At 50.0% G+C, this 24236-nt stretch overlaps 2 protein-coding genes across 5 annotated transcripts in view; one reads left to right on the top strand and one right to left on the bottom strand.

The window, feature by feature from the left end:
- Positions 1 to 24236, bottom strand: part of ncdn (neurochondrin) — a 161349-nt gene that overhangs the window by 57642 nt on the left and 79471 nt on the right. The window lies entirely within an intron of this gene.
- Positions 1 to 24236, top strand: part of LOC121291076 (dyslexia-associated protein KIAA0319-like protein) — a 112810-nt gene that overhangs the window by 43038 nt on the left and 45536 nt on the right. For all 4 annotated transcript variants that reach the window (XR_005945954.1, XM_041212109.1, XM_041212108.1 and 1 more), the window contains 2 exons: positions 5812 to 5904; positions 6390 to 6522. Coding sequence is in view for 3 of the 4 variants with exons in the window: in XM_041212109.1 (XP_041068043.1) it covers positions 5812 to 5904; positions 6390 to 6522 (226 nt within the window). In the remaining variant the exon portion in view is untranslated. The remainder of the gene's footprint in view (positions 1 to 5811; positions 5905 to 6389; positions 6523 to 24236) is intronic.

Here is a 24236-nt window from a genome sequence, read left to right as displayed (position 1 = left end):
TTACCCGCTCTCTGAACCAGGCACCAGCACAGATATGAGCACCTCGGTGGGCATTAGATCGGCGGCTAGAATGCCAATGCAGAGCGGTGAGGGCGCTTCACACTCGAGGTGCAGGCAGTGGGAGAGAGTGCCCAGGGCACCAGCAGTCAGAGAGCTGCTGGAGACCAGGACGATGCTGAATTGAAGGCAGATGATGAGCCTCTGGAGTCATCCATTAGGTGGCAGATGCTGGATGTCCAGCAAGGTGTGCAGGAGGATCTGGCAGAGATTCATGAGGGTATGCGTTATGGAGGAGCCCATGTAGAGCATCAGCACTGCGTTGACCCTCATAGCCAAGCACATTACCTCCTCCATTGAGAGTGGCAACTCTCATGACAAGACAGCTCCAGGAACAGAATCGGGTTCCTGGGATTGCGCTCGGACTTGCAAGCCCTCACACAGGTGGTCGGTGTCAGCTAGGTGCCTGTCCAATCGTGAGCAGGGAGGCCCAGAGTGACCTCATGTTAGCACATGTCTCTGCAGTCTCCTCTCAAGGCGCTCTGGATGATGACAGCAGCTCCTCTACCCCTCTGTCGGTGACTGTGGTGTCTGATGAGGCTGCGGCACCTGGGGAGATGCCAGCCATGGCACTGGTCCCTTCAAGACAGGGTCAGCACAGACAGCACTGACCAGAGGATGACTGCCAAGGTCATCAAGGCCAACAGGACAGCAGAGTCAGCAGGCTGCCTCCAATGCCACTGCCAGCAATGGGTGAGCACCAAGACACAGCACTCGCAAACCTAAGTTTTTAAGGCATCATGAGCACAAGAGGGACTGGTCACGGGTGATCTTCTGTTGTGCAATATCTTGTTTATGTCTACTAGTCAGGGGCTGAAGACCAAGAAGGTTCTGTTAATTTGTTTGGACTGTCAACATGAGATAAATTTTCTTTTGTGTAATGGCCTGAGTATGCTTCACCTTTTTTATTTAATGTGGCGCAGGGTAGGTCAGCATGTAATACTAGATGTGGCTAGCTCTAAACCTGATTGCACAGGCACTGTGGACCTTGGGGTCAAAGGAAGGGGTAATTTCAGACATCCAGGATGGAGGTGGCAGCCCAGGCATGAGGGGGTGGCCCTTATTTGGCAGCCTAGCTAAAGAAGCTTTGGATCAAGGCATCCCTGGTATCCGTGCTTTCTTGGAGGTTACAGAACGCCCTTGGCGTTCTCCTCACCGTGCTCCTTTTCGGACTCATTACTGGATTCATCATCTGTGGCTTGTCGAGCTGCGTCAAGATCCTCTTCCTCCAGTGGGTCCCCCATTGCCAGTGCCAGATTGTGGAGAGTGGAGCATGCAACGACGATTAGTGACACCCAATCTGGGGGGGTATTGTAGTGCCCCCCCGAATGGTCCCCCCGAAGCGAATCTTCAGAAGAACCATGGTTTTCTCTATCGCCGTCCTTGTGGAGGCATGGCTCCTGTTGTACAGCTGCTCTGCCTCTCTTCTTGGGTGGCGGAGAGGCATCATGAGCCACCTTTTCAAGGGATGGCCCTTGTCACCCAGCAGCCATCCATCCAGTCGGGCTGGAGCACTGAAGAGCCTTGGCACTTGGAAGCGTCTCAGGATGTACGTGTCTTGGGAGCTGCCAGGGTACCTTGCACACACTTGCAGAATATGCATCCTATGGTCACACACTATCTGCATGTTCATGGAGTGGAATCCCTTCCTGTTAACTAAGGCACCTTGGTCACCCGCTGACACCTTGATGGCAACATGTGTGCAGTTGATTGCACCCTGGATGTGGGGGGAGTCCAGCAATCGGTGCAAAGCCTATGGCACACTCAGCCTGGCTGGCCTCGTCTGTACGAAAATGAATGAAAATCATTGCCCACCTGAAAGGAGTTTCTGTCACCAACTTGATGCGTCTATGGACAGCTGATTGGGAGAAGCCACACAGATTCCCCACTGAGCCCTGGAAAGAGCCGAATGCATAAAAGTTGAAGGTTACTGTGACCTGCAGAGCCACTGACATGGGGTGTCCACCCACACAGTCGGAGCTGATCTCAGGCCCAATCACCTGACAAATGGAGGTCACTGTTTCCCTTGAGTGGCAGAGCCTCCTTCGACATTGCACCTCTAACATATTGAGGTAGCTACATCCCTGCCTGTAAACCCTGGCAGCTGGATAGTGGGGTCTTCTGCAGCCTCTAATGCCTGGACTATCTGCTGGCCCTGCACCCCCCACAGGTCCCTCCCCTGCGAGCTGCATTGGGACACCTGGCCTTCTCCCCGTTTTGCCCCTCTGTTCCTCCTCAGAGGAAGTGCCTCCAGCGGAGACCACAATCCTCATTACGCTGTCTGATACCTGGAAGCATCCACACAGTCTGAATCCCCCAGGATCCTTGGACATACCAATGAGACTTGAAAGAAGCCTGGAAATGCTAACAATGAAGTCCCAAACAGAGATGAAGCTGCCAAGTACCAATAAGTCACCAGCAGCAAACTTTCTACCAAACTCCTCACTATTCACACTGGCAATGCTTCTGACCCTTTTTATCCCACCCATGAATGAGGTTTTGTTGGCTGGCCGTCTCCTCGTTTTGCCCGTGCAACGAGCGCAAAATGGCACAGGCAATGTAAAATCAGCCTCCGTTGCCTTTTCAACGGTGTTAACTGGCCTCTTAATTAACGGTGGGCACGGCTCCGACTCCCAATCGCACCCACCGACTGAAGTACCGCACAAGTGCGCGATGATGGCACGCTCACCTGATGTCATCACGCACTATTTTACACTCAAGCATGTTGGGTGCGGGCCTGCCCGCTCATCAAAAAACTCTGACCCAAGTATATTTCTGTCATCTGGTGAAAGTAGAGTTAAAGGATGGTGGGGGGTAATCCAACCAGAAACACAAATATAATTCAACCCCACTGTGAACTCATATATTCTGTTATTAATTACAGTATATTAAAGACCCTGTGCCAGCCTAAAATTCCTGTCAGCTTCTCCATTATAAACTCCTGTGATCATATTTATAATTGAAACTACCTATGTAACCTTAGTACATAATTATGCCCTTTTGCCAGTGTATTGACTCCATTGGCACAAGGGTGTGGTTATAGTGTAATGACCTTAACATGCCAGTTTCCTTTATAAATGTCTATATAGGAATTTATAACGTGAAATGTGTTTAGACAAAATATTTTTTGAATAAGACCAATTATTTTCTCATTACCTGATGGCAAAGCCATTTTCCTTTTTTGAAAAAAGGAAGAGAACTAGGTCTATATTAAATGATCAAGCCCAGAGAACTGAGCCAGTGGAAGAACAGAAACTTATTTTTAAAACTGCAGGATGGGGAGTGTGTGGGTACAACTGAAGCTATTTTAAAAAAAATGTAATGGAATGGTACCAAGGCTATGGAAGCAAAGAAACAAAATTGCTGTTAAATTTTAAAATGTTGAATTATTAAACACGGTTGAGCTTTTAAATCAAGGCAGACAGGACAAATAGGAAATTTTTTTAAAAATGGAGTGGAGTTATTTTTCATTAAAACAAATGCAACTGAGGCTATCAGGGCAGAGGAAATGGCTACTGGAACAGGGGCTATTAGAAGAAAAGCAGCACGGTAGAGGGTATTAAGAGAAAGCAAGACAATATGGCCAGTTTAAAAAAAAAAATAACTGGTGTACTTTATTTAAAAGTGGTAGTGCCCAAAGGTGTTTTAAAACCAGACTGGAGAACAGGGTTTTTGAGAGAGTTTGGATACATGAGAAAAATAAGGAAACAGTGGCTGATCCAGTGATGTTCATGACGAAGCTAATTAAGGTTCTCCTCATGTTTGTCATCCAAGTTTTCCACTCCATTGATGGCTGTTTCTTTCATTTTATGTCCATTTTTTATTTCAACAGATAAGATTATTGAAACCAAATCTATCCTCATGAATTCTTGTTGAGATTTGTAATTTCCTGCTCTTAAAACTGAATATGATGGCCCACATTTTGCTGTAAGAATAACAGATGAGGTTATCAGTGCTCACCATTATTGAGGAGTAAACAATAACATCCAACATTCACACATGTACAATTAAACAAAGAAATCAGGAAGTTATTGAACGAGTCACCCTTCTCCTCCAGATACTTTAGTATACCAGTAATTCATCAAGGGATTCAGCATTCAAATGCATGAGTTTGCTATACTAATGTGATACCCACTAAACATGGTGTGGCCGGTGGGGGGGGGGGGGGGGGGGGGGGGGGGGGGGGGGGGGTGGAATTGGGGCTTGTCCATAAAATTTAAGTGCATTTTTAACTGAATGATAAAAGTCTTAATTACTACCAAACAATCTCTAATACTGAAAATTAGCTTTAACAAGTGTGAAATCTCATTTCCTCAGATTTAATTGTTGTTTCTCTGCCTCTTATCTAGCTTTCTCTTAAACTCATCTTTCCTGCTTTCTTTTCATTTTACTTTCCATACATTGATTTGACATTGAATTAACAATCCTAACTTGCATTTCCTAGGTTAGACTCTGTGTGGCTCTGTCAGGATTCTTAATCTGATTGAATAAGCAATTCAATGCTTATTGCTTACCCTGTTTACATAAATCCTGGAGCCCGTGTAGAGGGTGCCATGCTGTTTTGGCTCTCTGATAACTTCAAGTGCAAATGCCTACAATGTCAATGGAAAAGTGCAAGGGCAATGAATAGTTAGCGCTGTTTGCCAATGACTGCAGAATCCAGGCCATTGTGATAAAAGCATGAAGTGAAGGGGCACAGATGTCAAGTTGTGCGCTTGCAAAATTTAAAAAAATAAATCTTTCTCATTCTGTTTCTAGGGGGAGACTTCCCCCGTTGGGGGGGGAGTGGGGGTTGCGCGGGGGCGGGCGTGGACCTGATCAGTGCCGCCATTTTATGTGGGTAGGCCAATTAAGGCCCACCCAGCGTGATGTGTGTCAGGGAGCGCTGAGCGCTCCCTGTGCGGGCGGGGCGGGTTCCCTGAGTCGGGGCCTGCGCTCTGTTGCGCGTGCTTGCAAAAGAGCGCAGAAATCTCCCTGAGACACAGAGCTGCCTCAGGGAGTTTAGTTTAAGTTCCAAAAATTTTAATAAAAGGTTTTGAGACATGTCCCCTCATGTGACAGTGTCACATGAGCTGGGACATGTCAATGAACTTTAATGAAAAAATTTATTTAATTTATAAACCCTTCATGAAACCTCATCCCACCCGTGGAAGATGTTCCATGATAAATACGAAGGCCGCCTGGGCTCTTCGCCTGCCCGCCAACCTTAAGGTTGGACGAGCAGCTCAGTTTATTGGTTTAATTGATATTTAAATGGTCTTAATAGGCCTTTGACAGTTCGGCAGGCGCACAGCCGAGTTGGCTGTGCAGCTGTTGAACTGAAAATCTAAATGACACGCGGTGACGTCAGGAAGCCCACCTGATGTCATGGCGCGTCATTTTATGCCTCGCCGAGCGGGCTCTGCTGAGGATTCAGGTCTAGGTTTTGTTTTATTCATACCTGGGATGTGAGCATCGCTGGCAAGGCCAGCATTTATTGCCCTGGAGAAGGTTTTGAGAATGGTATTGAGCAATGTATATATTTAATTCATTTAAATAGTTGTAAAAGTAGTTTACGTTTGGAATACTTAAAGTGATTCTTTACCCACTTCCATTCTAATGCTGTGAAGCTTATTCTGTAAACCTGGGTCTGTTGCTGTGTTATTCAAGGAATGTTGATGATTGCTAGTGCTGTATACCTATCTTTACTTAAGTGACTGTTGTTTCAGAAAATTAACTACTTTTTTTTTAAACTGTGGTTGATTTATTTTGCAGCACCTCGTGTAAATCAACCCCCAGTGGCTATCGTCTCTCCAAAATTCCAAGAGATCTCACTGCCTACAACATCTACTTTTATTGATGGGAGCCGTAAGTTTACCACCTTATGTTAACGTAACACAGATCCACTATTTGGCTGCAGTTGGAATTGTGTTAATTTTTTTCAAATCCTGATAATTTGTATCATCTGGATATTAATATTAAAGGAAAGTACAAAAAAGCAAACATACTGTTTAATAAAGTGTTAAGTGAGAAAAGATAGATCTTTAAACATGCCTTTAGGTAAAACTATGCAGTAGATTGACATTACTAAGCATTTATAAACCTGAATAATTACAGATTATATCCTGCTTTGACTAGGATTCTGCTTTACCGAACTTATTAGTTTGGAGGCTTTGCACTTGAATAAATACCCATTTGCCTAGGATCAACTGCAATCAATTGCTTTTCTGGATTTCTTGTTAAAGGTCATTAGTGTATTTCTGTGTTTTATGATCTGTTGCAGTACTATTGAGTAATTTTGCCATAATACAGCTGTCAAACTGAAATGAAAATAAATACTGTTATATTTGCAGAAAGTACAGATGATGATAAAATCATAAGTTATCAATGGGAGGAGGAGAAGGGTCCACTGCGAGAGGATAAGGTGTTTGCAAATACACAGATATTGAAACTGACCGACTTGGTTCCAGGCAATTACACATTCAGGTACATAAATTTAAGTAGGACTATCTGCTTGCAACAAATTAAGATGGTTAATGTGATTAATTTATTCCTGATGATGTCGAGTACTCAGTTTCTGTTATATGCTTCACTCAGTGGCCCTGTCAAACAGAGATCAAATTTTTCCCAACAAGGACCAGTGGACAATTACTCCTGGCACTTTTACCTGACAGCAGCTTCAGTTAAGCAAGAAGTACGGCACTGTTTGCAGAACCTTTTTGGGTGTACCAAAGCAACCTAAAATTGTACAGCACATGTGTTTTTATTGGCTGATCCAACTCTACATCAGATATACTTTTAATTTTCTTCTTTTAATGCATTTTGCTCTTACCCCCTTTCTATAACTCCACCCATTCCCCATTTCCATTCCACAACCAGAGGCTGATGGGTTGCATGCTTTCAGTCGCCTCTCAGTGCTGGTTTTACAATGAATGCTTAGAGATCTTAAACTACAACTCTAGATGGTTTTCATTGCTCCCGCTCTTTACAGAATTGCTCAGCATCTCTTGGATAGTGTGGTTGAGATTGAGGACTCACCCTATGGAGATTACAAGCACAAATCTGTAACCTGGGGTGTGATTGGACTTTGTCACTGTATTGCCAACTGAATTTTCTTCTAAAGGATAGTTAGATTGGATGTATTTATTGATCTAAACATAAAACTGAATAGTGATAAATCTGAGTTACCCAAGATTCTGACACATTCTTTTTTCTAATCTTATCGCCCCTGGGAAATGCAAGACTACTAACTAGATCGGTCATGGCACACTCTTAACCAATTTCAGTTAGTATAGGTTCTTAAAAATTGTTTTGGTGTTTCAGTGACAACAGTGCATGGCAATGCCACACTTAATGTCTATTCTTGATTACCCAGAGAATCGCTGCAATTCTTGTGCTGTTTGTGTCTCCCTGATGGTATTATTCTGCTACTGCAGCATGGCTTTCCAACTGTTTGGTTTGCTTAAGAATCAACCACGTAGGGCTGAGTCGCTCCAGGTTTGCACAAAGTGCAGTAGCGGGCAGGTAAAATCCATTTTCACGCCACATCATCCCAAACCCGCCACATTAATTAGAGATTCCCGGGAATCATGCTGTTCCCCTGGTGGGTGGGCTCTCACTCACCCGCCACACCACCACCTGCCATGTCATCACGCCAGACGCCATATTTAAAGCCCAGCTGCGCGCACACCTCTCAGTGCTACCAGCCCATGACTGTTGCAAAGAAGACATGCCTCTGAAAGGCAAGAAGACTGCAGCCCCCAGGTTCAACAATGCATCCCTCGAACAACTTTTGGATGCAGTGGAGGTTTGCTGTGATGTCCTGTAACCCTGCTCTGCGCAGGATGGGCAACAACATCGTTAATCCAGCTTGGAAGGCAGTAGCAGCGGTGGTCAGCGTCACTGTCCTTCAAAAGAGGACAGCCACCCAGTGCCGTAAGAGGATGAATGATCTCCTTCGTTCTGCCAAGGTTAATCACTCTTCTCATCACTCTCCTCTCACATGCTCTCAAACACATCACACGTCCACAGGGATCTCACATTGCCAGTTCTCTTTCTCTCTATCTCTCTCTTTCTCTCTTTCTCTCTCTTTCTCTCTTTCTCTCTCTTTCTCTCTTTCTCTCTTTCTCTCTTCATTACACACCTTCATTATCCTCTTCCCATCCATGGGACCACTCATCACCCACACATGCCAAGCGTACTTATCATCTGGCCTGGCAGGCATCCTGCTTACACTCTCTCCATCTCTATTCATGCAGGACAAGCTGGCACACAACAAGAGGGAGAGTTTGCAGGTTGGTGGAGGAATGCCTGAAATCAAGGTCTTCACGGACTTTGAAAACAGAGCCATCCATCTGGACCGTTCCTGTCCTGACAGTGAGGTCAGTGGTGCTCTACCAAGTGAGGATCCAGCAGTGCAACATCCATCAGATAACCATGCTGCGAGTGATGTATCCTGTTTCACAGGCCACTGCCATGCACTAATTATCTCTCCTTGCTTTTGCAGGCACATCTGTTAAACAGCCGACAGAGTCCATGACCCAGGGCCTCCAATTAAACCCCGCAGAAACTTCTGAAGGCACCCTCCTTGAAGCCCTGTCACAGTGCTCACCCACATCCTCCACCAGCACAGGGACACAACTCGGTGGGGCCTAACTTTAGAGTAGCCTCGGGAGCACATCATACTTTCTGATCCATGGCAAACAGCGACAGGGACTTCCCAGGTCCTTGCCATTTGGAAGACTACTGGAGGCCAGAAATTTGCTGAGTCTGAGTCAGATGGCAAGCCTTTGGACTCGGTCACGTCACAGTTGCTGGTGCTGCACAGGCAAGCTCAGGATCTTGAGGAAGGGCTGACCGCTACACTCCTCAGATTGCAAGGCATGATGGAGGAGTCCATCTGCCTTAAGGCTGAGGCGATGATGATGGCATGCCAATGCACCGAGGTCAACATTAGTAGGATGGCGGCCACCCCATGGAGACCTTGGTCCAGGACATTGCTCTTGCACTGCTGAACTCTATCGCTGATGCCATAATTGATCTCCAACAGTGTACGCGAGTGGGGTGCGTGGCAGCTCCATCTCAGTCCAGCTACCCCTTCTCAAGGAGTTAGCCAGGGCACTTTGGGCAACTGTAGGGAGGAGGATCAACAGGTGCACAGCCTGGGCCATCCACCCAGGTGACTCCAGGTGTCCAGTCCATCCAAATCCCTGCTAGTGACCCCAGCAGCTCCAGCTCCACAGCTTGAGGAGGGTGCCGCTGTCACACAGCAGATCCCCAAAAAGCAGGCTTGTGCCCACCAGGTCTCAGCCCTCCAGAGGATGGTTATGAAGGTCATCACATACAGGGTGTAGACCATAAGACATAGGAGCAGAAATAGGCCATTTGGCCCATCAAGTCTGCTCCGCCATTCAATGAGATCATGGCTGATCTGATAATCCTCAACTCCACTTACTTGCCTTTTCTCCATAATCCTTGATTCCCTTACTGATTAAAAATCCATTTATCTCAGCCTTGAGTATACTTAACGACCCAGCCTCTACAGCCCTCTGTGGTAAAGAATTCCACAGATTCACTACCCTCTAAGAGAAGAAATTCCTTGTCATCTCTGTCTTAACTGAGTGACCCCTTACTCTGAGATTATGCCCTCTGATCCTAGACACTTTCACAAGGGGAAACAACCTCTCAGCATCTACCCTGTCAAGCCCGCTAAGAATCTTATGTTTCAATAAGGTCGCCTCTTATTCTTCTAAACTCCAATAAGTACAGGCCCAACCTACTCAACCTCTCCTCATTGCAAAAAAAAAACCCTCCATACCCAGGATCAACCTCCTCAACCTTCTCTGGACTGCCTCCAATGCCAGTATATCTTTCCTTAGATAAGGGGACCAAAACTGTTGACAGTATTCTAGGTATGGTCTAATTATTTTTAGCAAGTGTATTTTTATACTCCATTCCCTTTGAAATCAAGGCCAACATTCTATTTGCCTTCCCTGTTACCCACTGATCTTGTCTGCTAGCTTTTTGTGATTCATGCACCAGGTCCCCCAAATCCCTCTCTGCTGCAGCTTTCTGCATCCTTTCTCCATTTAAATAATATTCAGCTCCTCTATTCTGCATAACCACACATTTTCCCACATTATATTCCATCTGCTCATGTAACCTGTCTGTATCCCTCTGTAAACTCTTGTGTTATACTTGCCTTCCCACCTATTTTTGTGTCATCCGCAAACTTGGAGATAACGCACTCACTTCCCTCATCCAAGTCATTAATATATATTGTAATAATTGTGGCCCTAGCACTGATCCCTGTGGCACTCCAATAGCTACAGGTTGCCATCCTGAAAATGCCCCCTTATCCCAACTCTCCGCCTTCTTTTAGTTAGCCAATCCCCTGTCCATGTTAATATACTACCCCCAACACCATGGGCTGTTATTAAGTAGCCTTATGTGCGGTACCTTATCGAATGCCTTTTGAAAATCCAAATATATTACATCTACTGGTTCCCCTTTATCTATCCAGCTTGTTACCTCCTCAAAGAATTCCATTACATTTGTAAGGCATGATTTCCCCTTGCTGACCCCTCTTGATTATACTATGCATTTCTAAATGCTATGCTATTACATCCTTTATAATAGATGCTAACGTTTTACAAATGACGGATATTAAGCTAACTGGCCTGCAGTTACCTGATTTTTGTTTCTCTCCCTTTTTGAATAAGGGTGTTACATTGGTAGTTTTCCAATCCTCTGGGACTTTTCTGGTCTTGGAAGATTACTACCAGTGCATCCATTATCTCTGTAGCTACCTCCTTTAATATCCTAGGATGCAATCCTTCAGGTGCAGGGGACTTAGTGACCTTTAGCCCTATTAGTTTCCCTAGTACTTTTTTTCCAGTGATTGTTATTGTATTTATTTCCTTCCCCACTTTTGCCCCGATTATTTAGTATTTTTGGAATGCTATTAATGTCTTCTACCATGAAGACTGATGCAAAGTACTTATTCAACCCCTCTGCCATTTCCTGGTTTCCCCATTATTATTTGCCCAGCCTCATTCTCTAAGGAGCCTACATTCACTTTGGCCTGTCTCCTCCTTTTTATATATTTAAAGAAGCTCTTACTATCTATTTTTATATTACTTGCTAGTTTACCATCAAAGTTTATTTTCTCCCTGTATTATTTGTTGGTCATCTTTTGTTGGTTTTTAAAACTTTCCCAATCTTCTGTTATACCACTAATCTTTGCCGCATTGTATATTTTTTCTTTCAATTTGATACTATCCTTAAATTCCTTGGTTAATCATGATTGGTTTATCCCCTTCCTTGAATCCTTCTTCCTCACTGGGATATATCTTTGTTGTGATTCATGAGCTATTTTCTTAAATGTCTGCCATTGTTCATCAACCGTCTTTTCTGCTAAACTCCTTTCCCAGTTCACTCCAGCCAACTCTGCTCTCATTCCTTTGTAATTAACCTAAGTTTAGCACTGTTGTTTCCTACCCAAGGTTCTCATTTTCGAACTAAATGCTAAATTCTACCATGTTATGGTCACTGTTTCCTAGGGGATCTTTCACTCTGAGATCATTTATTAAACCTGCCTCATTACACATCACCAGATCCAAATAATGTAACAGTCAGCAGGCTGCCTCCACCTCTGCTGTGGATGTCCAACTAGCACCAAGACGTAGTGGCAGGGTTACGAAGGTTAAGAAGATGTAACTCTTTCGAGTACAAACATGTTTCCATCTGTTCCTATTCAGATGAAGTTACATTGTTTCATAGTTTGCCATGGTGAGATTTGAACTCTTGATCTTGGGGTTACAAGCCCAGTACCATAACCACTTGGCTATTTGGGCCAAGCAGTACAAACCCGTTTCCATCTGTTCCTATTCAAATGAAGTTACATTGTTTCATAGTTTGCCATTGTGAGATTTGAACTCTTGATAATCTTTTAAATGAAAACCAAATCAACAAAATTGGGATAAATCAGGTACAGCCCCTAATTCAGGTCAGCTGTAAAACCAAGAACAAAGTTTAAAGGAACCTTACAAACTTTAAATCAAAATGTGATTAAAGGGGTCAACAAAACAGCCCAGTCCCCGCGGTGCCCACCGAACACGGAAGGCTTCGAGAGTGCCAGCAGACACCGCGTGCTCCCTCTCCAGGGACATCCGGCGAACGTAGCCGCGGAAGAGGGATAAACAATTGGGCGGGACTCCTCCGTCGATCGCCCGCTGCCTGGACCTGTTAATGGCCAACTTGGCCAGGCCCAGGAGCAGGTTCACGAGGAGGTCCTCCTCCTTCCCGACCCCCTTCCGCACTGGGTGCCCATAGATCAGGAGCGTGGGGCTAAAGTGCAAACAAAACATCAATAAAAGGTTTTTCAAATAACTAAAAAGGGAGTGCAGCCTACCACACCCTATATATGCATGGTCCACGGACTCCACAAGACCGCAAAAAGGTCACGTGTCCTGAGAGTCCGTGAACCTATGCATCCTCTTATTATAGGGGACTGCTGCATGCAACACCCTCCAACCCAGGTCCCCGATAGAAAGGGGGAGGACACCTCCGTATAGGGCCTCCCATCGGGGGCCTCCGCCGCCGGACGGCAACAAGGCATGCCAGGGCGTGTCCGGTCGACGGACAAGGGCGAGAAAATGGAAGGTGTGCAGCAGCAGTCCGTACAAAAAGCCCCTCTTTGTCGTGCCAAAAGGCACGACGTACATTGTTTCATAGTTTGCCATTGTGAGATTTGAACTCTTGATCTTGGGGTTACAAACCCAGTACCATAACCACTTGGCTATTTAGGCCAAGCGTTAAGAAGATGTAACTCTTTCGAGTACAAACCCGTTTCCATCTGTTTCAGATGAAGTTACATTGTTTCATAGTTTGCCATTGTGAGATTTGAACTCTTGATACTCTTTCGAGTACAAACCTGTTTCCATCTGTTTCAGATGAAGTCACATTGTTCCATAGTTTGCCATTGTGAGATTTGAACTCTTGATACTCTTTTGAGTAAACCTGTTTTCATCTGTTTCAGATGAAGTTACATTGTTTCATAGTTTGCCATTATGAGATTTGAACTCTTGATACTCTTTCGAGTACAAACCTGTTTCCATCTGTTTCAGATGAAGTTACATGTTTCACAGTTTGCCATTGTGAGATTTGAACTCTTGATCTTGGGGTTACAAACCCAGTACCATAACCACTTGGCTATTTAGGCCAAGCGTTAAGAAGATGTAACTCTTTCGAGTACAAACCCGTTTCCATCTGTTTCAGATGAAGTTACATTGTTTCATAGTTTGCCATTGTGAGATTTGAACTCTTGATCTTGGGGTTACAAACCCAGTACCATAACCACTTGGCTATTTAGGCCAAGCGTTAAGAAGATGTAACTCTTTCGAGTACAAACCCGTTTCCATCTGTTTCAGATGAAGTTACATTGTTTCATAGTTTGCCTTTGTGAGATTTGAACTCTTGATCTTGGGGTTACAAACCCAGTACCATAATCACTTGGCTATTTTGGCCAAGCCAAAATGATTTTGTGCACGTTCAGTGCATTCTTACTGAAGATGAGGTTACATTGTTTGCCATTGTGAGATTTGAACTCTTGATCTTGGGGTTACAAACCCAGTACCATAACCACTTCGCTATTCAGGCCAAGCTTACAAACATGTTTCCATCTGTTCCTATTCAGATGAAGTTACATTGTTTCATAGTTTGCCATTGTGAGATTTGAACTTTTGGGGTTACAAACCCAGTACCATAACCACTTGGCTATTTAGGCCAAGCTTAAGAAGATGTAACTCTTTTGAGTTAAAACCAAATGAACAAAATTGGGATAAATCAGGCATAGCCCCTAATTCAGGTCAGCTGTAAAACCAAGAACAAAGTTTAAAGGAAACTTACAAACTCTAAATCAAAATGTGATTAAAGGGGTCAACAAAACACCTCAGTCCCCGCGGTGCCCACCGGGCACGGAAGGCCTCGAGAGTGCCAGCAGACACCGCGTGCTCCCTCTCCAGGGACATCTGGCTGCGAACGTAGCCGCGGAAGAGGGATAAACAATCGGGCGGGACTCCCCCGTCGATCGCCCGCTGCCTGGACCTGTTAATGGCCAACTTGGCCAGGCCCAGGAGCAGGTTCACGAGGAGGTCCTCCTCCTTCCCGACCCCCTTCCGCACCGGGTGCCCATAGATCAGGAGCGTGGGGCTGAAGTGCAAACAAAACATCAATAAAAGGTTTTTCAAATAACTAAAAAGGGAGTGCAGCCTACCACACCCTATACATGCATGGTCCACGGACTCCACAAGACCGCAAAAAGGGCATGTGTCCTGAGAGTCCATGAACCTATGCATTCTCCTATTATAAGGGACTGCTGCATGCAACACCCTCCAACCCAGGTCCCCGATAGAAAGGGGGAGGATACCTCCGTAGATGGCCTCCCATCGGGGGCCTCCGCCGCCGAACGGCAACAAGGCACGCCAGGGCGTGTCCGGGCGGCGGACAAGGGCGAGAAAATGGAAGGTGTGCAGCAGCAGTCCGTACAAAAAGCTCCTCTTTGCCGTGCCAAGAGGCACAGAGGGCATGTCCCAGAGGCGGCTCATATTGCGGGGCACCGGCACCCGAGGGAGTGTTCGGGGCTTGGGGCCAATGTGGAATTCCGTCCGAACAGGGGAACGCTCAGACGGAAGACCACCGCGCACCTGGGCCACCTCAAGACCTAAAGTTACATCGGGTCCGAGCACGACCGTTCTCAGGTCTTGGATGGCATCAGCCGCACCTGGACACTCAGACGCGCGACGTGCCAACTCCTGCGGGTAGCAGGAAACATCCAATGATCCTGTAACTCTTTCAAGTACAAACGCGTTTCCATCTGTTCCTATTCAGATGAAGTTACATTGTTTTATAGTTTGCCATTGTGAGATTTGAACTCTTGATAACCTTTCAAATGAAAACCAAATCAACAAAATTGGGATAAATCAGGCACAGCCCCAATTCAGGTCAGCTGTAAAACCAAGAACAAAGTTTAAAGGAAACTTACAAACTTTAAATCAAAATGTGATTAAAGGGGTCAACAAAACACCCCAGTCCCCGCGGTGCCCACCGGGCACGGAAGGCCTCGAGAGTGCCAGCAGACACCGCGTGCTCCCTCTCCAGGGACATCTGGCTGCGAACGTAGCCGCGGAAGAGGGATAAACAATCGGGCGGGACTCCCCCGTCGATCGCCCGCTGCCTGGACCTGTTAATGGCCAACTTGGCCAGGCCCAGGAGCAGGTTCACGAGGAGGTCCTCCTCCTTCCCGACCCCCTTCCACACCGGGTGCCCATAGATCAGGAGCGTGGGGCTGAAGTGCAAACAAAACATCAATAAAAGGTTTTTCAAATAACTAAAGAGGGAGTGCAGCCTACAACACCCTATGTATACATGGTCCACGGACTCCACAAGACCGCAAAAAGGGCACGTGTCCTGAGAGTCCATGAACCTATGCATCCTCTTATTATAAGGGACTGCTGCATGCAACACCCTCCAACCCAGGTCCCCGATAGAAAGGGGGAGGACACCTCCGTAGAGGGCCTCCCATCGGGGGCCTCCGCCGCCGGACGGCAACAAAGCACGCCACGGCGTGTCCGGTCGACGGACAAGGGCGAGAAAATGGAAAGTGTGCAGCAGTAGTCCGTACAAAAAGCCCCTCTTTGCCGTGCCAAAAGGTACAGAGGGCATGTCCCCGAGGCAGCTCATATTGCGGGGCACCAGCACCCGAGGGAGTGTTCGGGGCTTGGGGCCAATATGGAATTCCGTCCGAACAGGGGAACGTTCAGACGGAAGACCACCGCGCACCTGGGCCACCTCAAGACCCAAAATAACGTCGGGTCCGAGCACGACCGTTCTCAGGTCTTGGATGGCATCAGCTGCGACCTGGACACTCACAGACGCGCGTCACGCCAACTCCTGCGGGAGCATCCAGCCCAGTCCTCCGCCACCCAGCACGTCCCCGATCCTAGTCACCCCTGCGGCCACAGCCCTCCTCTCCGCCAGCCACTGAAAAGGACGGAGGGGCGGATTCCTGAGCAGCGGCTCTCTGACGATAGCCGCTACTCCTGACGGGGGAGAGCTGCGTCGCAAGGCGACCACTTTCCAGACTTTGATCAGGTCCTGGTAAAAGACGGGCAACGCCTGCAAGGAGCCACCGAGGCCCAGCTGTTCTATAAACAGGAGCTGCACATCATAATTCAGGCCGTGCACCTGACGGAAGAAATACGTCGTCAGGGCACACCATCTAGGAGGAGGCTCGACGTAGAGGTATCGCTGCAGGGTCTGAAGGCGGAAAGTCGCCACCTGTGTGCGTAGGCACACTAGCGCCTGACCACCCTCCCTAAGCGGGAGACTCAGAACCTCGGCAGCGACCCAGTGCAATCTTTTGTCCCAGAAGAAGTCGACTAACAATCTCTGGATTCTTGTGACAAAGTCCGGGGGAGGGGTCAAAGTGACCAGCCGATACCACAACATAGCGGCGATCAGCTGGTTTATGACCAGAACTCGACCTCGGTAAGATAGCACTCGGAGCAGTCCTGTCCAGCACCGCAGGCGAGCGGTGACTTTCGTCTCCAGTTCCTGCCAGTTTGCCGGCCAGGATTCCTCAGCGGGGCAGAGATGGACCCCCAGGTAGAGGAGGCTGGTCCTGCTCCAGGTGAAAGGCCTGAGATCCTCGGGTAGGGGATCCATCTGCCACTGACCGTCCAGGAGTCCAGAACATTTACCCCAGTTGATCCTGGCAGAAGAAGCGGCAGAGTAGACCTCCTGGCACTCGCGCATCCTCCGCAGGTCAGCCGGGTCATTAAACATAAGGAGCACGTCATCGGCGTAAGCTGAAAGGACCACCCCGATGCCCGGCCCACGCAGAACCAATCCCGACAACCTCCTCCGCAAGAGGCGCAGGAAAGGCTCCACGCAAATAGAATACAACTGGCCAGACAGGGGGCAGCCCTGACTTACCCCTCTCCCAAAGCGAAGGGGCGCCGTCAGGGACCCATTAACCTTCACTAGACACTCCGCAGCGGTGTACAGAAGTCGGATCCAGGCGACAAAATGCGTCCCGAACCCGAAAGCTCGCAGAGTTCAGAGTAAGTATTCGTGATCCACCCTGTCGATCGCCTTCTCCTGATCGAGAGACAGGAAGGCGCTCGACAGACCAGCCCTCTGGGAATGGTGGATGATGTCCCGGACCAGATGGATGTTATCATAAATGGTTCGGTCCGGGATGGTGTAGGACTGGTCAGGGTGGATCATGTGGTCCAGCACAGTGCCGAGCCGAGAAGACATGGCTCGGGCGAAGATTTTGTAGTCCGTGCTGAGGAGGGAGACCGGGCGCCAGTTTTTAAGAAGGCGGAGATCCCCCTTCGGCAACAGGGCAATCACGGCCCTGCGCCACGTAAGGGGCATCTCCCCAGTAGCAATACTCTCCCCCAGGACCCCCGCGAAGTCGCACCCCAAGACGTCCCAGAACGCCCTGAAGAACTCCACGGTCAGCCCGTCTAGTCCCGGGGTTTTGCCCCTAGAAAGACCGTCGAGTGCGCCGGTCAGCTCCCCCAGACTTATAGGGGAGTCGAGCTTTCCGGCGCACTCCGGGCCGACCTGCGGCAGGTCCTCCCACAAAACTCTGCAAGCTTCCTCACTGGATGGATCCGGAGAGAACAGGGCAGTGTAGTAATCTCGGGCGATGGCCCTGATGCCCTCTGGATCCGAGACAAGGGATCAGTCGTCGGCCAGCAGCGTAAGGAGCTGCTTATGGACCCCGTGCCTTTTTTCCAGCGAGTAGAAGAAGGGGGAGCCACGGTCCATCTCCTTAAGGAAACAGATCCGCGACCTCACAAACACGCCCCGAGACCCGACCAGTTGCAGGTCCCGCAGCGCGCCCTTCTTCTCATCGTACACCGACCGCAGGGCCGGGTCCGCGTCGGGCTGACGGAGACGTGCCTCCAGGTCGAGCACCTCCTTCTCCAACTCCTCGACCCTGGATTTGCGTCTCTTTGTCGACCCCTTCGCGTACTCTTGACAGAAAACTCGGACGTGAGTCTTGCCCACGTCCCACCATAGCCTCAAGGAGGGGAAGCCTCCCCGCTTCATACTCCAGCCGGCCCTGAGGCAACGGAACGAGTCCAGGAACCGCTGGTCTTCCAACAACAGGTTATTAAAATGCCAGTACGCGGACCCCGTCCAAGCGCAGAACGAAGTGAGCTCCGCCCACACCAGACGGTGGTCCGTGCACGGAACCTGCTGTATAGAAGCAGCCGGAACGCAGGACACGTACGCCTTTGAAACGTAAAGGCGGTCGAGTCTGGACGCTCCGACTCCAGGTGACACAAAAGGTGAACACGCTGGAGTCAGGATGGAGATTTCGCCAGACGTCCACTAAGTCGAAGGACCTGACCGAGTCCCACAACTTACTCACACCTCGCGTGCAGTGCGGGGTACCATGACGGTCCCGGACCCCGAGGGTGCAATTGAAATCCCCCCCGAGGACGATGCACTCGCCAGCGTCGATGGAGCCAAGATAAGTGGACACTTCTTCAAAGAAGCTCGCTTGCTGCTGCGTGCCCAGGGGAGCGTACACATTCACAAAGTGAAGCACCGCCCCCCCCAGACGCACAGTCAGGTGCAGCAACCGGCCTGGCACCGGCTCCTTGACCCCCAAGATCTCCGGCTGAAAATGCGGGGCCAACAAGATAGCCACCCCGCCAGAATTGGAGGCTAGGTGACTCATGTAGACCTCCCCCTCGCCATTCCAGGAGCCACGTGGCTTCGTCTCCCGGAACGGTATGGGTTTCTTGCAGGAAGCACAACGCATACTTCCAGTCCTTGAAGACCGAGAAGTTCTGGAACTGCGCTGTGCGCTCCTGCTGCCGCGGATGTTGAGGCTGGCTATAGTCGTCTTCATTGTCAAAGGTACATCAAACCTTCACCTTAAGTAATTAAAAAGAAGAAGAGGACTTTTTAGTCCTTCCTCTCCTTCAGGAGCCCAGCGAGAAACGTTTGGACCCTCCGCCGCGCGTTCCTATCCAAATCGGGAGACTTGAGAGCCTCGCGAGTGGACCAGAACACCAGCGGAAACGAATGCCACCGGGCCAAGGCCAACTGAACCCTGTCTCGGCGACCGCGGTGCCCCGACAAAAAGTCCCGGAGTTCCCTTGGAGGGATGAGGGGGGAGTCAGTGGAGGGCACCAGGGGATCCACCGCCTCGCTTGAGAGCGACTCCGCGTAATCCCCAACGCTCACCACCGACACCCCGTCCTCCTCCGGGTCGTCGCCTCCAGCTTCCGACCCCTCCCCCGCATTGAGTACGGGGGCTGATTTGGAGCAGCCAGCTGGCTCTATCTGTGCCTCGATCCCACCCCCAGGATCAAGGCCAGAGGAGTCCTCTCTGGTCTCCTCTAAACTTTTTGGGCCAGAGGGCAGCGGCAGTTCTGATGCCCGCTCTCCTCCCGGTATCAGGTCGTCCGGGGAGCTCAGGACAAGCTCCTGACCTAAACATAGGATGCCCGGTGTCAAGGTTTGGGAGGGAGCGGGAAGGCCCTCCTTTTCACCGCCACCCAATGACCCATTAACATCTTTAAAAATTTCAAATCTGCAGTCCCCCAACGAGCCAGAAGGTACCTCGGGGGTATTAAGTGCCCTGGAGTCGGACACCACCTCAAGGGAGGTGCCCTCGGTGACCCCCGAGGGGCCCTGTTCAGGGGACTGCAGCAGACTGGTAGGGGGAACAGTGGTAGGGATAGGGCTTTTGGGTTCCCCCAGAGGGCAGGGCGAGGTTTTACTGGGTGGAGACGCCACCACCTCTTCATCAGGGGAAGGGACACGCCCAACTTCTTCAGTTTGGGCATCGCCCACTTCCTCCTCCGAAGCGTGACGTCTCTTCCGGGTCAGGCTGGGGGCTAGGGAGACCTCCATTTCCGAGGCCCCCTCCTCCTTGTCCAGCCCTCCCGGACACTCCACCCTCTGGGTTTTGGATGTTTGTTTCCCCGGCTCGGGGTCCCGCGTCTTTTCCCCGCCGGCCCCGGGAGCACGCGCAGGGACGACGCCGGGCCCAGCACTTGGCGCCTTAGCGCCCACGGACCCGGGAGCACACGCGGACATGACGCCGGGGCCGGATGATGTTTTTTCCCCCGAGCCGGTTTTTCCAGGTGTTTGCGGGGTTTGGGGCGTTTCACGGGCCACCTCCAAATTTCGGGTCTTCCTCCGCGCCTTCTTACAGCGCGGGGGCTCTCCCCCCGCCTCACCGGCAGCCGAGATGGCAGCTGCTGCCGGGATCGCTTCCCCTTGCGGGGAGGGAGATGGAGAGGTGGCGGGGGGAGGAGGGGCAGTGCCAGCCGTGGCCACTTGGGTGGGGCTCGTGGCCTTGGAGGCAGGGCAGTTCTTTCTTACGTGCCCCACCTCCTTACAGGCATGGCACCGCACGCCTTCCGCGGTCCAGAAGACCCGATAGGCGGTCCCCTCAAAATTAACCGAGAAGTCCCCCTCCAGGCACTCCTCCCGGGCCAAGCGGACGAAAACTTGGCGCCAGAAGGAGTACACGTGGCGGAGGGTCGAGTCTTTGAGGCCGAGCGGGACTGGCGCAACCCCTGACCTGACCTCCCCCAGCCTATTAAGGTGGGGGAGGAGGAGCCCACTTGGTATAAAGGGCGGGACATTTGAAATAACAATCTTCTGGGCGGTAGCCTCAAGGGGATCCACCGCCAGAAAAGTCCCGCCCACAGTGAGCCCCTTCTGCAGGGCGAGTTGCACAGCCCGCTCGGGCCTCAAGAAAAAGATGGCCCTCCCATACATCTTTGAGGCCGTGACAATGGCTGAGGGGCCGACAACCCCAGCCATAGCCTTAACGCAGGCCTCAATAGTCATCTCAGGGTGAGCGTAGCATTTTACCCCGAGGGCCCTGGTGAGGAGACGGAATGGCGACAGGGCAGCAGGAGCTGCAGAAGCAACCACTCCCGCATAGGTCTTTTTTGTAGGCCCTGCCACTGGTGACAAAGCCGCCTCCACATTAGCCCTCGAGGGCCTGGCCACAGGAGATGTTGAACTGGCCTTAGGGCCAGAGCCACGCCCACCCTGGGAAGGATTGGCCATTTTTTTTTAAAATTATATATTTTTTAATATATATATATTTTTTAAATATACAATGTTCCTCCCTTGGGAGAGAGGTAGTAATAACCTCCCCCTTTTGTACAGGAGAGGAGAGGAGGGAGAGGAGTGAAGGACAGGGAGGCACAGGAGGGAAAAGGGAAGAGTCCAGGTGGGTGTCTCCAATGAAAGGTGGATGTTGGGTGGGGGCCTGATGATCTTCTTGCAGGGGGAGGCGATGTCTTCACCAGCCACCTCTGGCCTTACTGGGAAAGGGCTGGGTGGGGCGGGGGGTGTAGCAGAAAGGTGGTTTTAACCACACACCCCCCTCTCTTCCTTCCCCAAACCTTCCTGCAGTCTTCTTTCCTCCCCCTACAAAACACAGTCCTTTATTGCCCCCACCTTACACAAACAATAACGTTGGACACCCACCTAGGATGTTGTTTTGAGACACAGTCCTGGCCTCCTGGCCTTCCTGTCCTGAAGCAGCAACAGAAGCTGTTCTTCTTCTCTCCCTCTCTCTCCTTTTGCTCCACAGGGGCAGGTCCAGCAGCAGCTGCAGCAAACACCCTCGAGTGCAGGTCCAGCAGCAGCAGCAAACACCCTCGAGCGCAGGTCCAGCAGCAGCAGCAAACACCCTCGAGCGCAGGTCCAGCAGCAGTAAACACCCTTGAGTGCAGGTCCAGCAGCAGCAGCAAACACCCTTGAGTGCAGGTCCAGCAGCAGTAAACACCCTCGAGTGCAGGTCCAGCAGCAGCAAACACCCTCGAGTGCAGGAGCAGCAGCAGCAAACACCCTCGAGTGCAGGGGCAGCAGCAGCAGCAAACACCCTCGAGTGCAGGGGCAGCAGCAGCAGCAACAAACACCCTCGAGTGCAGGGGCAGCAGCAGCACACAGCAGAAGCAACCCCAAAAGCAGCAGCAGAAACAGTTGAAACACTGAGGAGCAGCGACACCAACACCACACACCTTCTCTCCTCAGTATCAGGAAACAAACTGAATCCACAATTGCCTCCATGAGATCGTTAAGAAGATGAACTCTTGATAATCTTTTAAATGAAAACCAAATCAACAAAATTGGGATAAATCAGGCACAGCCCCTAATTCAGGTCAGCTGTAAAACCAAGGACAAAGTTTAAAGGAAACTTACAAACTTTAAATCAAAATGTGATTAAAGGGGTCAACAAAACACCCCAGTCCCCGCGGTGCCCACCGGGCACGGAAGGCCTCGAGAGTGCCAGCAGACACCGCGTGCTCCCTCTCCAGGGACATCTGGCTGCGAACGTAGCCGCGGAAGAGGGATAAACAATTGGGCGGGACTCCCCCGTCGATTGCCCGCTGCCTAGACCTGTTAATGGCCAACTTGGCCAGGCCCAGGAGCAGGTTCACGAGGAGGTCCTCCTCCTTCCCGACCCCCTTCCACACCGGGTGCCCATAGATCAGGAGCGTGGGGCTGAAGTGCAAACAAAACATCAATAAAAGGTTTTTCAAATAACTAAAGAGGGAGTGCAGCCTACCACACCCTATATATGCATGGTCCACGGACTCCACAAGACCGCAAAAAGGGCATGTGTCCTGAGAGTCCGTGAACCTGTGCATTCTCCTATTATAGGGGACTGCTACATGCAACACCCTCCAACCCAGGTCCCCGATAGAAAGGGGGAGGATACCTCCGTAGAGGGCCTCCCATCGGGGGCCTCCGCCGCCGGACGGCAACAAGGCATGCCAGGGTGTGTCCGGGCGGCGGACAAGGGCGAGAAAATGGAAGGTATGCAGCAGCAGTCCGTACAAAAAGCTCCTCTTTGCCGTGCCAAAAGGCACAGAGGGCATGTCCCCGAGGCGGCTCATACTGCGGGGCACCAGCACCCGAGGGAGTGTTCGGGGCTTGGGGCCAATGTGGAATTCCGTCCGAACAGGGGAACGCTCAGACGGAAGACCACCGCGCACCTGGGCCACCTCAAGACCCAAAATAACATCGAGTCCGAGCACGACCGTTCTCAGGTCTTGGATGGCATCGGCTGTGACCTGGACACTCACAGACGCGCGACGCGCCAACTCCTGTGGGAGCATCCAGCCCAGTCCTCCGCCACCCAGCACGTCCCCGATCCTCGTCACCCCTGCGGCCACAGCTGCCCTCTCCGCCAACCACCGAAAGGGACGGAGGGGCGGATTCCTGAGCAGCGGCGAAGATGTAACTCTTTCGAGTACAAACCCGTTTCCATCTGTTTCAGATGATATTATATTGTTTCATAGTTTGCCATTGTGAGATTTGAACTCTTGATCTTGGGGTTACAAACCCAGTACCATAACCACTTGGCTATTTAGGCCAACCTTAAGAAGATGTAACTCTTTTGAGTACAAACACGTTTCCACCTGTTCCTATTCAGATGAAATTACATTGTTTCATAGTTTGCCATTGTGAAATTTGAACTCTTGATCTTGGGGTTATAAGCCCAGTACCATAACCACTTGGCTATCATACCAGAACTCTGAGCATGAAGTTACATTGTTTCACCATTGTGAAATTTGAACTCTTGATCTTGGGGTTACAAACCCAGTACCATAACCACTTGGCTATTTAGGCCAAGCTTAAGAAGATGTAGTTGCACAGCCTGGGTATGGGTGTTAATCACTTGTACATAACGTTCACTGTTGTCACTAAACTCCCAAGAATGTCTCCCTGCCTATGGCTCCTTGTTCTGATGAGCAGTATTTGTGTCACTCAGATGTGAAACCTTTCTACACAAGGCAAAGGCAGCTGTCTCAACCCAGGGCCTCTTTCCTGTGCCTTGTACAGCCTTCAGACCAAAGTGATGGTCCGGCGTCTCACTCCCTGGACACATTACTGATGCCTGTAACTCTACGATGCTCGTCATTGCTGCCAGAATATCATGGGCAGGTGTCACAGAGTTCCGTCATTCTCTCTGTGTGCTCTCAGCAACTTTAATTTGGGCTGGCCCCATCTCTTCATCTGTGAGCAGTGATGCTGTGCTCCTGAAGGGACTACGTGCTGAAGGTGGACAAAGGATCAGATGCTTTTAAAGTTTCATGGCTGCGTCTCTGATAAGACCCTGATCACAGCGCAAG

This window comes from Carcharodon carcharias, chromosome 19 (genome assembly GCF_017639515.1).
Source record: "Carcharodon carcharias isolate sCarCar2 chromosome 19, sCarCar2.pri, whole genome shotgun sequence".
Taxonomy (NCBI): Eukaryota; Metazoa; Chordata; class Chondrichthyes; order Lamniformes; family Lamnidae; genus Carcharodon; species Carcharodon carcharias.
The sequence above is the reverse complement of the archived record's forward strand: the minus strand, read 5'-3'. Positions and strand labels throughout refer to the sequence as shown.